At 42.0% G+C, this 16,469-nt stretch overlaps 1 protein-coding gene across 3 annotated transcripts in view; it reads left to right on the top strand.

Moving 5' to 3' along the window:
• Window positions 1–16,469, top strand: part of STK3 (serine/threonine kinase 3) — a 280,022-nt gene that overhangs the window by 30,917 nt on the left and 232,636 nt on the right. For all 3 annotated transcript variants that reach the window (XM_034763361.1, XM_034763360.1, XM_034763362.1), the window contains exon 4: window positions 4,302–4,416. In XM_034763361.1, coding sequence (XP_034619252.1) covers window positions 4,302–4,416 — 115 coding nt within the window. The remainder of the gene's footprint in view (window positions 1–4,301; window positions 4,417–16,469) is intronic.

Below are 16,469 nucleotides of genomic sequence, written 5' to 3'. Positions count from 1 at the left end.
ACCCGGGCCAGGGCAGACTCCCTGCCTGCCTGCCCTGGCCCCACGCTGCTCCGGGAAGCAGCCGGAACCATGTCCCTGCAGCCCCTGGGGAAGGGGGGGCAGAGGGCTCCGTGTGCTGCCCTCACCTGTGGGTACCTCCCCCGAAGCTCCCATTGGCTGCAGTCATTCAACTAGTCATTGAACTGAATTTCAGAAATGAAGAAAATAGTTTCTCTGCACATGCAGAAGAGGCTACTGCTGTCAAAAGGTGCTTACCCAGTGACTTCTATTAGTTCAATGTCTTAACTTACTTTAAAAGTTTGGCAGCAAGCACGTACTGCTTAGTGTTAAAATTTTAAATTTAGTTTAAATGATTTTAATAGATTTGACATATATTGTCATAGCTTGAAATTTAATTTTAAATAGGTGTATTTTTAAAAAGGAAAAAATATTGAATTTAAATAAAAAATCTGATTTATTTTTATTTGCTTTTTAAAAATCATCTATTTCTATACACCCTGAAAGCAGATATGAATGCAGGATAAACCTTTAAACTGAAACAGTGTAGTTAGTGTGGAAACACTGCACAGATTGTATTTAAAACTGTTTCATTTCTCTAATATGGACAAACTTTGAATGAGGCCTCCAGACTTAAGCAACCCCTGAAAAAGTGAAGCCAGGCCTGCCTATAATATCACAGAAATGCTGCTTGAAATATTAAAATATGTGTAAATTGTAAATAGAGGTAGTATTACTCCTTTTATTATACCTTATTAATATTTTATTCAAGGTCTTCAGAATCTGTGCTATGGAAATAGTACTAAACTTTTACCTTATAGAGAAGCATAATGGTAAGAGGCAAGATTGCTAGCTCAGTTGGTAGAGCATGAGACTCTTAATCTCAGGATCGTGGGTTCATGTCCCACGTTGGGTGCTTGATCTTTGGGGGGAGGGATAGCTCAGTGGTTTGAGCATTGGCCTGCTAAACCCAGGGTTGTGAGTACAATCCTTGAGGGGGCCATTTAGAGGAATCTGGGGCAAAATCAGAACTTGTTCCTGCTAGTGAAGGCAGGGGGCTGGGCTCAATGACCTTTTAGGGTCCCTTCCAGTTCTATGAGATAGGTATATCTCCATATATTATTAAAGATTCAAATGCCAATGTGTATAAGGCTGAAATGGATTTTCATAATATACATTGCCAATAGTTTAGTTTATGGCCAGGCTGGAATTGGATACTCATTTAGGATGGCCAGTAGTGTTCTTAATGCATGCAAGTAAGCACTGGTGTACAATACTTGCAGTCAAGTAACAGAGGGGTAGCCTTGTTAGTCTGAATCTGTAAAAAGCAACAGAGGGACCTGTGGCACCTTTAAGACTAACAGAAGTATGGGAGCATAAGCTTTCGTGGGTGAATGCCCACTTCATCAGACGCAAGTAATGGAAATTTCCAGACACCCTCCCACCAACAACCTGCCAACCTTAAGCATATTCTCACCAGCAACCACGCACCGCACCATAACAACTGTAACTCAGGAACCAACCCATGCAACAAACCTCGATGCCAACTCTGCCCACATATCTACACCAGCAACACCATCACAGGACCTAACCAGATCAGCTACAACATCACCGGCTCATTCACCTGCACGTCCACCAATGTTATATATGCCATCATGTGCCAGCAATGTCCCTCTGCTATGTACATTGGCCAAACTGGACAGTCACTACGCAAGAGGATAAATGGACACAAGTCAGATATCAGGAATGGCAATATACAAAAACCTGTAGGAGAACACTTCAGCCTCCCTGGCCACACAGTAGCAGATGTAAAGGTAGCCATCTTACAGCAAAAAAACTTCAGGACCAGACTCCAAAGAGAAACTGCTGAGCTCCAGTTCATTTGCAAATTTGACACCATCAGATCAGAATTAAACAAAGACTGTGAATGGCTATCCAACTACAGAAGCAGTTTCTCCTCCCTTGGTGTTCACACCTCAACTGCTAGTAGAGCACCTCACCCTCCCTGATTGAACTAACCTTGTTATCTCCATACTGATTTATACCTGCCTCTGGAAATTTCCATTACTTGCGTCTGATGAAGTGGGCATTCACCCACGAAAGCTTATGCTCCAATACCTGCAGTATCTCAGCTATTCCATCACAGCTGTTGCTTTTGTACTGGATTTGAGTTAGCAGTAGAACATATTAACAGAGGAAGCTACAGAAACTCTGTGATCTAGGGAAGGAGAAGAGGGTCTTAAATTTGCTTAAATAAAACAAAAAGAAAACTCTATGTGGGACTCAGGCTACAGTGACAGGAGGCCAGTGTCAGAAGACTGAATAAGTATCTTACTGCCAAACTACAAGAAGTGGCTGTTGCCAGTCTGAAAACAGTCCTCCAGTTAGTATATGATGGTTTTGCCTCTTCTCTTTAAGAAGTTCCTGAAAACCCCTTGTGACGGGTCACAGAAACCCCCTTGGGACTGCCACCTGATGTGCTGGGACTACCTCTGAGCCCATTTTCCCTGCTAGCTTGGGACTTCAGTACCTTGCCTTGTTTGAGCCAGACACGCTTGCCTGCTGCAAACACAGATCCAAGTCTGAACCACGTCCCCCACAAGCTGCAGGCATAACTGAAAACTGCTTAAGAAATGCTCCTATCTCCAACACTCAGATACCCAGCTCCCAATGGGATCCAAACCCCAAATAAACCCGTTTAACTCATAAATTGTTCGCCCTCTGTAACACTGATAAGAGAGATATGCACAACTGTTTGCCTCCCCCCCCCCCCCGCAGGTATTATTAATAAACCCAGAGTATGTAATAAGTAAAAAGTGATTTTATTAAATACAAAAAGTAGGATTTAAGTGGTTCCAAGTAATAACAGACAGAGCAAAGTAAATTACTAAACAAAATAAAATAAAACATGCAAGTCTAAGCCTAATACAGTAGGAAACAATGCAGGTAAATCTCACCCTCAGAGATGTGTTCCAATAAGCGTCTTTGACAGACTAGCCTCCTTCTAGTCTGGGCCCAAACCTTTCCCCGGTATAATCCTTGTTCCAGTTCAGGTGGTAGCTAGGGGATTTTTCATGACTGCCACTTCTTTTATTCTGTTCCACCCCCTTATATATCTTTTGCACAAGGTGGGAATCCTTTGTCCCTCTCTGGGTTCCCATCCCTCCTTCTAAATGGAAAAGCACCAGGTTGAAGATGGATTCCAGTTCAGGTGACATGATCACATGTCACTGTAAGACTTCATTACCCACTTGCCAGCACACAGGTATACAGGAAGACTTGCAAGTAAACAGACCCATTACAACCAAGTATCCTGGTTAATGGGAGCCATCAAGGTTCCAAGCCACCATTAATGGCCCACACTTTGCATAATTACAATAGGACCTCAGACTTATATTTCATATTCCTAGATTATAACCTTTGCAAAGATATATTACATGGCATATCTAGCATAAAACATATTTCAGTTATGTCATATTTACACTCATAAGCATATTTCTATAAAGCATTATGGGGTGCAACATTACACCCCTAATTCATTAAGCATTCTAGTTACAAGGACTGCTTCCCTTTCTAATTGGAGGCACTTGTTTATATTCTACCGGAGTCCCTTGTGCCTTTGGCCCCTGAGCTCAGGGGAGGATTTATGTCCTTTATTTGATATGTTGATGAATGGAAATACAACATGCACAATTTATGGCACTATATAAATAATAGTCTTCCGTTAAAACTTAATATGGAAAATGCACTTAGAGTTCCATAAATATTTCTATAGCAAAACGTTAGACTGAACAATATTCAGGTAGCTATTCGGGTTTGTTTTTGAAATAGACTCCTGCAGGTTGTGTGGAAAAAAAGGGGAAATTTAGAATGATTGCTACGCTGTCCACTCAATACTGGAAAGAGAGAAAAAGAAGAAGGCTCCTGAAGATAGTGAAAAGGGGAATAGACTTTTCCCAAGGAAAAGGGGAGTGAAGAAGGTGCTTCCCCTTCATCAGAAAGCAACTGGTGATTGGGGAGGTCTTTGTATTTATTTGAGGGGTGTGGGAGTATTGTAGGTCATTCTACATGTGCCTCTTTCATTTTGGTTAAACAACCAAACTTCTGGAAGTCTAACCAGGCCTTTTTGAAGCCTTGATTAAGGTAATCCCACCATGACCTAAAATTCACTCAAATGCGCCACGCAATCTTTGGCTGTCCTAGTGACTCCCCAATTCTCATCTTATTAGAACTGACCCTGGATATTTTTTCATTGTTGATGATTATTAATATATGAATCTCAACTGTTTTGTGTTTATATTTAGTCCCTATGTTGTCAAGTACTATGGCAGCTACTTTAAGAACACAGATCTATGGATTGTTATGGAGTATTGTGGAGCTGGCTCTGTCTCGGACATAATTAGATTACGGAATAAAACAGTAAGTTCTCTTTTCTATGTGTATTTTTTTGTATTGTTGTTTGATTATAACTTTTAGTCTTAAGTAATCTGACTAAGAGAAAAGATTCGCCTAGAGGCTTTGTCTAACTCTAGGGGAATTTTTGAAGAGGGCTCAATCCTAAAGGCAGGTCTACACTGCGCGCGCGCAAAAAAAAGGGTTCTTAACTTGGGTTAGCAAACCCAAGTTAGCTAACTTGAGTTACAATAGCAGTGAAGACATGGCAAGTTGGCTTTTAACTCATATTAGCAGCTCGAGTATGGGAGCCCAGGATTGAACTGTTAACCCAAGGTAAAAGCTGAGTTACTGGGTATGCCTACGCTGCAAAAACAAACAAGCAAAACACCATGTGGCAGTGAGTTTCAGAGCCTATGTCAACTGAGTTGGGCTTGTGGGGCTGAAAATAGCACTGCAGACATTCCTGCTTAGGCTAGATCTTGGGGTCTGAGATCTGCCCCATTCACATGGTTTCATAGCGCAAGCTCTAGCCTGAGTGGGAACGTCTACACTGCTATTTTTAGCCCTGTAGTGTGAATCCTGTGAGCCTGAGTCAGTTGATGCGAGCTTTGAGACTTGCTGCCACAGTTTTTTGTTTGTTTGTTTTTTGCAGTGTAGACATAGCCACTGTGTCTTCACTGCTATTTTAACCCTGAATTAACTAACTCAGGTTAGCTAAACTGGGTTGAGAACATTCTTTGCAGTGTAGACATGCCCTTAATATTGGGCACTCTTTATTTCATCGAGGCTAATGGGAATTGAAAGTTGTGATTAGAATCTATTAATCTATGAAACCTCTCAGGATGGGAGCCCTCAAATATGGTATTTATTTCAGCTACACAAGTATTGCCTCTTCATCTGCAATATAGTATTCTAAATCACAAAATTCAGTTTATTTTCACTTGATAATTTTACTCATCTTAAAAGGACACTCATGGCATAGTTTGTAGCTCTAAAATGTACAAATTCTTTTTCTCACTGATAGAACAAAAACTGTAATACTTTGTTCCTCTTTACTCCTTCACCTCTCACGTGCCATCCTGTAAGTACCTTGTTTAGGAGGTTGAGCTGTTTGTTGGCTCTGATTAGGCTCTGTTTTATTCTTCCCCCTTCTTTCCCCAAAATTGATATTCCAGCATTTATTTTGACATCTTCCTGCACCATATATAACAAAAACATACATGGGGAGGAGAGGAATTATGATGTTTTTGACCTATCAAGTACTCACTAGGTGCAGGCTAGCATTATCACCCAACCCCCCCCCCCCCCAATATTTGTATTTTTCTTTTTCCTTTTGTGGAAGCCACTAGGAGTTGTCTCTTTAGAATGACAAATGTCATATTACCTAGGTGCCATGCTTAGCTTAAAACTATTTTTTGTTATAAAATACTGTATGCAACACTTTATTAAAAGTGAAATCCCTTTGATGTTGAGTTTTTGCGAATACTCCTAGATCTCAACAATGGCCTATTTATGGTAGCAAAGGTTTTTCCCTGAAAAGCATCTGTACTCGGTGTTTTTTCTGAGTTACTGTTGAATAAATGTTGCCCAGACCTCCTGGTCTTTTCGACTTGTCCATTTTGTAAAGGGAGAATAGTATTTGGAACTGTTGTTTGTGTGTGTGGTGGTGTGTGAAGTTTTTTTTTTTTTTTTTTTTTAAAGGGGTCTATTCTATTACATCATTGTAATTTGAAAGATGAATAAGTTGCTTTCTATTTCATAACTAGTAAATGGAACAGAAGGAGTTGCTCTAATTTGCTTCAATAGCCTAATTTTAAAATATGCCCTTAAAAGTATAATCTTCTTCCCCTCCCCCTATGCCCTTACCAGTAAATCATTTCAGGCTGTTTGAAAGAGATTTAAGTAGTTTTAATAAACCTACATGTAGTTATGATGTATTTAGTTAATCACATTTCCACTAAAATCAGTTTTAACTGTTTATCTTGTATAACCCTAAATGAAAAAGTTATTTACAATAGTACCTAAGGCAAGATGTGTGTCCCATTAGTGGTTGCCATGATTTATAAGAATGAAACTACCTTATTTTTCTGTGTAATGATGGAGGAACAACAAGACAACTTATACTGTTGATTCTCTGGAACAGTAACTTGATTGCTGTATGACTTGATGGAAAACTTCTGACTACATATTACTGGAATAAGGCTGGCTAAATACTTCAGTGCTTTGTGGTTCACCTAAAATAAAGTTTGTTTGTGGAAACAATAAGTTGGAAACTTATTTTACTGTTTTTATATTTTCCACAAGAAATAAACCACTTCATTTAAAGAAGGGAGACAAGAGTTAATTCTTAGTTTGACAGATTGTGTATTAACTGCCCACTGCCATTCATAGTTATCTGCAGTATTGTTGTAGCTGTGTTGGTCCCAGGATATTAGAGAGGCAGGGTTGGTGAGGTAATATCTTTTATTGGATGAACTTTTGTTGGTAAAGGAGACAAGTTTATCAGCTTACACAGAACTTTTCTTCAGGTCTGGGAAAGGCACTCAGGCTCTCGCAGCTAAATAAAAGGTGGAATGTATTGTTTAGCATAGGTAGTTAACACATATTGTAAAAGACACTGTAAAGTCAAAAGCTTGTCTCTTTCACCAACAGAAGTTGGTCCAATAAAATATATTACCTCACCTATTTTCTCATTCGTAGTTATGTATTTTAGAATTTTCCTAGATCACCACCATAGTGTAAACAAATACAATGGTTGCTTCAGGAAAAACATTCTTAATTTAGTGGTTATAGGTGGAAAATAGATAAAATAGATTAAGGTTTAACAGTCTCTGTAGCTGATTATCCTGTTCTCCCAAAAAACAACCAACCAACCTGTGAACAAGATAATGGAGGATGAGGCTGTGAATTTTTTTTTTAATTCTTATTTAAAAATAGGTGAGGAAAGAGATGGAATTTTTTTCATATTTATTAAACAAAAAAAAATCTCAAGGCACTCATTCTTTGCCCTCGGTGCCTGTTTGTAAACTTAAAAATGTTCCATATTATATACATTTATCTCCACCAAATCCTTTCAACCCTCAGCCCACCCCTTTGTAAAAAGACTGAGCAGAAAGATTTGGGCTTTGCAGCATGTCAAGAAGGTTACAAATCTTGGCTCAGCCCTGTATGACCAGAAGTATGGGAAACAAATTCCAAAACTGAGTACCCTTCAGACCCTTGTTAGTCACTCCCCTTTCCTATCAAGGTGGTTCCAGCTCAAAAGAGAGGCAGCCTCTCAGGTAATGAAGTCCCAAAACATTTATTGCTTTATAGGGTAAGCCAACTCCTGGAATCCCTCCCAGAAGTTTATTGGAAGCTAGTATATATCCAGGAGCAGTAGTGTAATGTGCTCTCAATATGCAACTTCATGATAGTCTCCACTAGCTTCACATTTTGAATGGTCCCAAGGTGTGACCCTATGTATTATTCTGAGATGACAAAGGTATGGCTAGCTTTATCAAGGCTCACATCAGAGGGAAAAGGGCACTCTTTTCCATAGGCGCTGATGAAGGGGAAAGTGCACATGATCACAACCATCATTTGGTGTTCCAAGATGTAATAAAGCAATCAGGTTGCACACCTCTGTTACTCTCCCTCCGTTACAGGTGCCATTGTAAGTTTTAACTGTTTTCACCAGGCCAACAACATTATAACTTTCCTGTCTGAATGAATTTGTAACCAGCTAGTTTTCATCGAAACCCATAGTTAATGTAGCCACTGGGTAACTTATTCCATTGTTTTATCAGATCAGACATGATGGAGATGAGAGTTGTCATGCTGAATACACTGCAGCCTATGGACTTGTCTACACTATCATGCAAGGTCAATCTAAGATACGCAACTTCAGCTATGTGAATAGTGTAGCTGAAGTCGACGTACTTAAATCTACTTACTGCGGTGTCTTCACTGCAGTAAGTCGACAGCTAATGCTCTTCTGTCGACTCCGCTTGCACTTCTCGTTCTGGTGGAGTACTGGAGTCAATGGGAGAGCACTCAGTGGTCGATTTATGGCATCTATACTAGACGCCATAAATCGACCCCTGCTGGATCGATCGCTGCCCATTGATCCGGTGGGCAGTGTAGACAAGCCCTAAGTCTCCTCACTAACCATATCTGCATCTTCAAACAGAAATAATGGTGGTACCACTAAACCCCTGTGGTATCCTGCAGGAAAGGATCCTTTGGGCAAAGGAATCTACAGCCAATGGCTTGTTTTTTTCAGAAAGCTAAGAGTGACTCCTTCCACCAACTGCTATAGTTCACAAGCAATGGAACAATATCAAAGCTGTTGACCAATCTAAAATCAGCATAGATTCTCTTTTTTTCCGTTACTTGGAGATCATCCACTAGTATAACAGGTGCAATCTCATATCCAGTCCTGTAAACCTATAAACTGGGATCAAGGAAACCAGAGGACTGCAAAAATCAAAACAAACAAAAAGCCCCACCCACATTAATTTTTCCACCACAACCTTTTCATGAACTTCCCCAAAATGAAGACTATATAGATTGTTAGCATCAAAATTGGCTTCTTGAGCACTGGCTTCACAGTAGCTGTAAGAGCTACTTGCACTCTGCCCTTCCATAGGGAAATGTTGACAGTCTTAATCAAGGAGGAACCAACCATTTTCCCTACTGACCTTCACCAGCCCGGCAGGTCATGGGTCCAGCTTACAGGTTGTAGCACAAAGCTACTTCAGTACCTCTTTAACTTCAGTGAGCAATACTGGCCGAAATTCGGAAGACTAATTCATTGCTCCCTCAAGACAGTGTTCCATTTCTACAGAAGTAAGCAGTTTATTCTAAATGCAAGCAATTTTTATTTGCCAAGTAATATGGAAAATTTTGAGGGGAAGAACTCAACTCTGTAACTGTGATGAGACAAAAAGAACAGGAGTACTTGTGGCACCTTAGAGACTAACAAATTTATTAGAGCATAAGCTTTCGTGGACTACAGCCCATTTCTTCGGATGCATACAGAGTGCAATAAATATTGAGGAGATATATATACACACATACAGAGAGCATAAACAGGTGGGAGTTGTCTTACCAACTCTGAGAGGCCAATTAAGACAGAGAAAAAAACTTTTGAAGTGATAATCAAGATAGCCCGGTACAGACAGTTTGAGTGTGAGAATACTTACAAGGGGAGATAGATTCATTGGCCAAACCAGACAGTCTCTCCGCAAAAGAATTAATGGACACAAATCTGACATCAGGAATCATAATACTCAAAAACCAGTGGGAGAACACTTTAACCTGTCTGGCCATTCAATGACAGACCTGCGGGTGGCTATATTACAACAGAAAAACTTCAAAAACAGACTCCAACGAGAGACTGCTGAGCTGGAATTGATATGCAAACTAGACACAATCAACTCAGGATTGAATAAGGACTGGGAATGGCTGAGCCATTACAAACATTGAATCTAACTCCCCTTGTAAGTATTCTCACACTTCTTATCAAACTGTCTCTACTGGGCTATCTTGCAGTGCGGCTGCAGCAAGAGACTAATCGCCTGCTGATGGACCCTAAACTCCCATACCCAGTGCTCATAGGGAGGGACTTCCCAGGGTTTGGAAACTTACTCCCAGTAGGGGGATTGGAGAAAGACCGGGACCCTAAAATTGATGAGACATCCACAGCAGACTGTCAACCCCCAATCTTCTCTGAAATATCCCCAGATTTGTTCTCCACTCCCAGACAGGGTAGAAAGACAAAAAGGGAAAGAAGGGCAGCTAAGGCCTTGGGAACCCGAATACTGACCCAAGGCCAGAGGGTCGCTCTTGTAGGTAGGCGGACCCACACAGCTGAAAAGGAGGCCACGCAGGAGGGAGAAGCACCTGAGTCTGACCCCCACCCTAATGCTTCTGAACCAGTAGAGGCAACAGAGACTGGGCTCCTAGATCTTGGGCAGATTAGCCCTGGGAGAGGAAATTTTGGACGGGACCAGGCAGAAGACCCAAGGTATGACAACATTAGGAAGGAGGTGACTGAAATAGATGGGGTCCCCGTGGAAGGGAAAACCCAGGGACCAGGACCCTACTTCATAATGAAGAAGGATCTCTTATACCGGGTTGCACGAGTACAGGAGCAGAAGGTACAGCAGATCCTAGTACCTCAAAAACACAAGAATGCTGTATTAAGTCTTGCTCATAGTCATCTTTTTGGGAGGCATTTGGGGGTAGAGAAGACCCTGGCACGAGTCCTATGACGGTTCTTCTGGCCCGGAGTACATGAAGAAGTGCGGAGGTACGTGTGCCTCCTGCCCGGAGTGTCAGCTGCACAGTCCCCGTCCCCACTTGAGGGCACCTTTAGTACCCCTTCCCATCATAGAGGTCCCCTTCGAGCGAATAGCCATGGACCTAGTGGGACCCCTGGAGAAGATGGCTCGGGGCCACCAATATATATTTGTTGTTTTGGACTATGCTACTCGCTACCCAGAAGCCGTCCCCCTGTGGAACACGGCCTCTAAAACTATAGCCAAAGAGCTAGTGGGGATCTTTGCCCGAATGGAGATATTAACTGACCAAGGAACCCCATTTATGTCGAAGCTAATGAAGGACCTCTGTACTCTGCTCCATATACATACTCTGAGAACTTCGGTCTACCATCCGCAGACTGATGGGTTGGTAGAAAGATTTAACCGAACCCTCAAGGCTATGATAAGGAAGGTGGTAAGTCGGGATGGGAAGGATTGGGACACCCTACTACCCTACCTTATGTTCGCTATCCGGAAGGTACCACAGGCCTCAACTGGGTTTTCCCCCTTCAAGTTATTATACGGGCATCACGCCCGTGTCATACTAGATGTCGCCAAAGAGATCTGGGAAGAGGAACCCAATGAGGGGAGAAATATAATAGAGCATGTAATGCAGATGCGAGACCGGATAGCCTGGGTTACCCCTATTGTACGGGAACATTTGGAGAAGGCACAGGAGGCCCAGCAAACCCATTACAATTGCTAGGCAAAAGTGCGACAGTTCCAACCAGGGGATCGGGTTATGGTGTTGGTACTCACGGCAGAAAGCAAGCTTCTGGCCCAATGGCAGGGGCCCTATGAGGTGGTTGAACCCGTGGGGGAAGTAACCTACAAGGTGCGGCAGCCAGGACGCAGAAAACAAGAACAGATTTATCACGTTAACCTTCTGAAACCCTGGCATGCACAAGAGGCATGCACAACGGTCCAAAAAGACCTAACCCAGGAAAACAAGCCTTCCAAACAGGTGAGAGTGTCTCCCGATTTAACACTAGACCAGAAGAATGAGGTGTCTGAGATGATCTTCCGGAACCAAGATGTGTTCTCGACAAAACCGGGTCAAACAACCGAGACATATCACCACATTGTCACGAACGCTGGGGCCAGATTAACAATGAGGCCCTATCGGGTGCCAGTGGCAAAAAGGGAGGAAATAAAAGGAGAAGGAAAAAAAATGCTGGAGTTGGGGATCATCGAAGAATCCCATAGTCAGTGGTCCAGCCCAATCGTGCTGGTGCCCAAACCTGATGGCACCACAAGATTTTGCAACGACTTCTGGCGACTAAGCGAAGCATCCCAGTTCGACGCGTACCCCATACCTCGCATAGATGAGCTAGTGGACCGTCTGGGTAATGCCCAGTACTTGACTACCCTAGACTTGACAAAGGGGTACTGGCAGATTCCCCTTGCGGAAGATGCAAAGGAAAAGACTGCGTTCTCTACACCAGAGGGTCTTTTTCAATATACTGTTCTCCCCTTTGGACTACATGGGGCCCCAGCTACCTTCCAGCGCCTCATGGACAAGCTATTACGCCCACATAACAGTTATGCTGCTGCCTACTTGGACAATGTGGTCATTCATACCCCAGACTGGGAAACCCACCTGGAGAAGGTGGAGGCAGTCCTCGATACCTTCGGGCGAGCTGGCCTTACAGCAAACCCTGCCAAGTGCACTGTAGGGTTTACAGAGGCCAAATATCTTGGCTACATTGTGGGAAAAGGTCTGGTAAAGCCCCAAGTGAACAAGTTAGAGGCCATCCAAAATTGGCCCCGACCAAGTCGCAAGAAACAAGTCCGGGCGTTCCTAGGTGTGGTGGGGTATTACCGACGATTTATCCCCCACTTTGCCACAAGGGCAAGCCCCCTGACAGACCTAGTGAAAGCCCGTGGACCTGATCTGGTGAGATGGTCTGATTCAGCAGAGGAAGCATTCACAGACCTACGGACTGCCCTCTGCAATAACCCCGTACTGATAGCCCCTGATTTCACCAAGGAGTTTATCCTGCAGACAGATGCATCGGAAGTAGGGTTGGTGGCCGTTCTATCACAGATGATCGGGGAGGAGAGGAACACCCAATTCTATACCTCAGTCGGAAACTCCTTCCAAGGGAACAAAAAGATGCAGTGGTGGAGAGAGAATGCCTCGCTGCAAAATAGGCCATGGAAACATTGCGCTACTACCTGCTCGGGCGCAGATTTGTCCTCGTGACCGACCATGCCCCTCTTCAATGGATGCAGCGGAACAAGGAGAAGAACACAAGGGTGACCAGATGGTTCTTATCCCTCCAACCTTTCCAGTTCCGTGTGCAACACACAGCAGGGAGCCGTCATGGCAATGCCGATGGCTTGTCACGTGTGCACTGTCTGGCGTCCCAAGCTGCCCAACCCCTGTGGGTTCTTCCAGAGGGGAAGGTCTCTGGGCTGTTCCCCAACCCACATGGTGAATCTCCGAGGCAAGAAAATCCGCCAATAAGCGCAGGACCCACCAAGATAGAGGAGGAATTTTGTCACAGTATAAAAGTCAAAGTTGCCATGGTAAAATGATACTAAATTCATGGGTCTCCGAAATGACGTTTTTAACATAGCGTGCCTGTGGGTTTAGGAGCATGTCTAGTGCAGAATTGCATATATATAGGATATAGATGTATTAAATAAAGGTAATCTGCATTAATTCACTATTGAGATTTATATTTTAATTGAACAAAAGTAAAGAAAATCAGCAACCTTAACTCCTTCAAAGACACTATAATAGGTTCTTTCATTGTGTGTTAATGCAACAGTGACCAATGTGACATTAGTACTATTCAATATATAATGCTCTATCACATACGGGAAAGTGCGTATACTTAATGCTGCTATTTCAGGAACACTGCAAATAAACGATGTAGTGTTTAAAAGATACCTTTTTTCAATACTCTTCAATGCTCTCTTTGTATTGTTAGGCTATGTTTACACTACAGATCCTATACTGACATAGCTCCCTACTGCACTCACAAAAGGAATTTTTCTGCTGGTGTAGGAATACCCACTCCCAAAATTACTTTAGCTGTGCTGTCAGAAACACGCTTCTGTTGGCGGAGCTGTGTTGATCAGGAGTGTATTTTTCCCCCCTCACATTTCTGACTGACCTAGCTATGCCAATATAACTTTTAAGTGTAGACCAAGCCACAGTTGACCATATTTAGACCTGGTATAAGCAGGAGGAGCTCCCACAGAAGCCTCTGGACAAATTTAGAGGTGACAAATGTTAATATAAGTTAGATGGCTGCACACATTTGTCAGAAAAGGAAGTGTAAATGGGTGTAATTTATATGCCAAAGACTGGAATGGGTATGTAGCACATAAATCAGCTTAACAAAAAGTTGTAAAATAAAGCAAAACCCCCATCTCTTTCCTCCTCCTTTCCAATACAATCTCTCCCATATTCTCCTTGTATGGTGTGTAGACTACACATGCTTATGTCTCCTTTTCTGACCACTTTATATATCTCTGTCATGTTATTTACACCACCATTTGAATTGCCACTGTATTTTGCCCAGTAAATTGTGAATTCATGTAATACAAGAGGCCTTTTTTCCTAGATGTCCTTCTACTCAGACTTTTATCTTACACTTGACATGAGATTCCCCCTTTCTCTTGGCTCCCAACCAGTTAAGCAACTTTACTCTATCAAGGAGAGAGGAAGATCAGGAAAGTTTATACCAAATAACTTTTCTTGTTGAGTTATGCATAACCGCCTGCTTTCAATTTCCAAACTCTCTCCAAAATCCTTTCAAGTGCCACAGCATTCAGCCTAAAGGAGGAGCACTAAAAAAGGCTTTGGTCTGTATGACCTGCTGAGCAAAAAAAGCAAAAATAATTCTTAAGGACTGTTAAGCTTGACGTTAGACCAGGTGTATGAAACATGGAGCAGAAGTACTAACTAATCCCTAGTGAACAATGAGTTAACTCTACTTCAGTTTTCACCTTCACTTGCAAATGAAAAGGGTAGTAAAAGTGACTGAGAAGGGTAAGCTCCATACCCAGAATTAATAAAACTGGATTGAACCTCAAGCTGGGAAGTTTTTCTATATATTAAATAATTTAAATTTGTTGTGAACACTAACCCTTAAGGAGATGAGCTTGCTAATTACAACTGTTTCCCTCCCGCGCCCCCTTCCCCCTTTCTGTGGAATCATTCCGCTCTCTTACGAAATGATTGATCTTGTGATATAATAAAAAAAAAATAGGAAAAGGAGGTAGCGGATATATCCTGTACTCTTTCAAAACAGCAACTGTAAAAAAATTGCTGTTGCTTAACTTAATTTCTTTACAGTTTTGTGTGTGTGCGGGGAAGAGGGAAAGTTTGAAGCCTGCACTGGTCCCTAAATAGAGCATTCCTCTTTCTTGTAGTGTCTACATTACCAATTTATGTCAGTATAATTGCATCGCTCATGGATGTGGATTTTCCATACCCGCGAGTGACGCAGTTATACTGACCTAATCCCCGGTGTAGACAGCGCTGTGTCAATAGAGGGGCTTCTCCTGGCAACCTAGCCCGCTGCCTCTTGGGGAGGTGGAGTACCTATAACGATGGGAGAATCTCTCTCATCAGTGTAGGTAGCATCTTCAGTAAGCACTAGAGCGGTGCAGCTGCAGCACTGTAAATGTAGACAGGCCCTCAGGTTTTTGGGAGCTTGTTGCATTCACGTACTACATTACTTTTTGAATATATGCCAGTTGCATGAACAGCTTACACAATTTTAAGAAGAATTATCCAAATTGTGTTCCAATATGCACTAAGTGTAAAATATAGATAGATTAAATTAGATTCTTTCTTGGTGTTTTCTTCATTTATTCCATAATCCTAATCAGAAAACTGAAGGGGCTCTTCCTGGAATATAGCACATGCAAAAGATGTATTCTTACTATTCACCTGAAAATAATTATTAGAAGAGCTTATATATCCCTCTTGTGTTCATCCAGAGTAATTGAGAGGGATAGTTGTGGGGTTTAGTAATCTGTCAGGTTACCTGAGTAGTCCACCTGGTTCATTAAGCAGCCAAATGCAAATGGCTATATCCCACTGTGTGTTTTCTTGTACTATATTATTTTTACTTTGGGGGGCAAGGACATGTCATTTGTTGATCATTGGTTGCCTTCTTGAAAGCAAAGTGTGCAATTTATATTCCTATGTAAATGATTGATGAAGAACTGTAGAAATGGGGAAGACCTGGGTCATCTAGTGTGTCCCTTTGCCATTGCTGGATCCTGACAATGTGTTATTTTTAAAAAGATGCCTTGTCCAGTCCACTTTTAAAAGTCCCAAGCAATGGAGTTTACTAAGTTTCCTACTCAAGAAGTTTTGTCTTGCCCATTCATTCACAGTTTTTTATTTCTTTAATTTTCATCCCATTTCTCCTGGTTATGGTCTCTTGTACTACCCTAACTGAATATGAGGAGACAATTTTCCATACATCTTGACTGAAAAAGCAAACACAATATGAAAAAATGGAGTGTAATTCTCCAAAATGTGTCACACAATTGTTGACTTTTAATGCAATCTTATAATGCCCTTTTCACCTTAAAAATAAATAAATAAAAAGGGCTACCTGGTGTTTAGTGAGTGAAATAAAGAAGATTGTTTAAAACCCAGAATGATTGTGGAGGCGAGTAGTATGGGCAGCTGACCTCTTCATGAAAAAGCAATATCTTAGTATTGAATATGCTTTGTAGGGCCAACCTACACTATAAAGGGTTGGCTGATGCTGCTAGACTGGTATAGGTAGACCAGCA

The sequence above is a fragment of the Trachemys scripta genome, chromosome 2 (assembly GCF_013100865.1).
Source record: "Trachemys scripta elegans isolate TJP31775 chromosome 2, CAS_Tse_1.0, whole genome shotgun sequence".
NCBI classification, from domain to species: Eukaryota; Metazoa; Chordata; order Testudines; family Emydidae; genus Trachemys; species Trachemys scripta.
The sequence above is the reverse complement of the archived record's forward strand: the minus strand, read 5'-3'. Positions and strand labels throughout refer to the sequence as shown.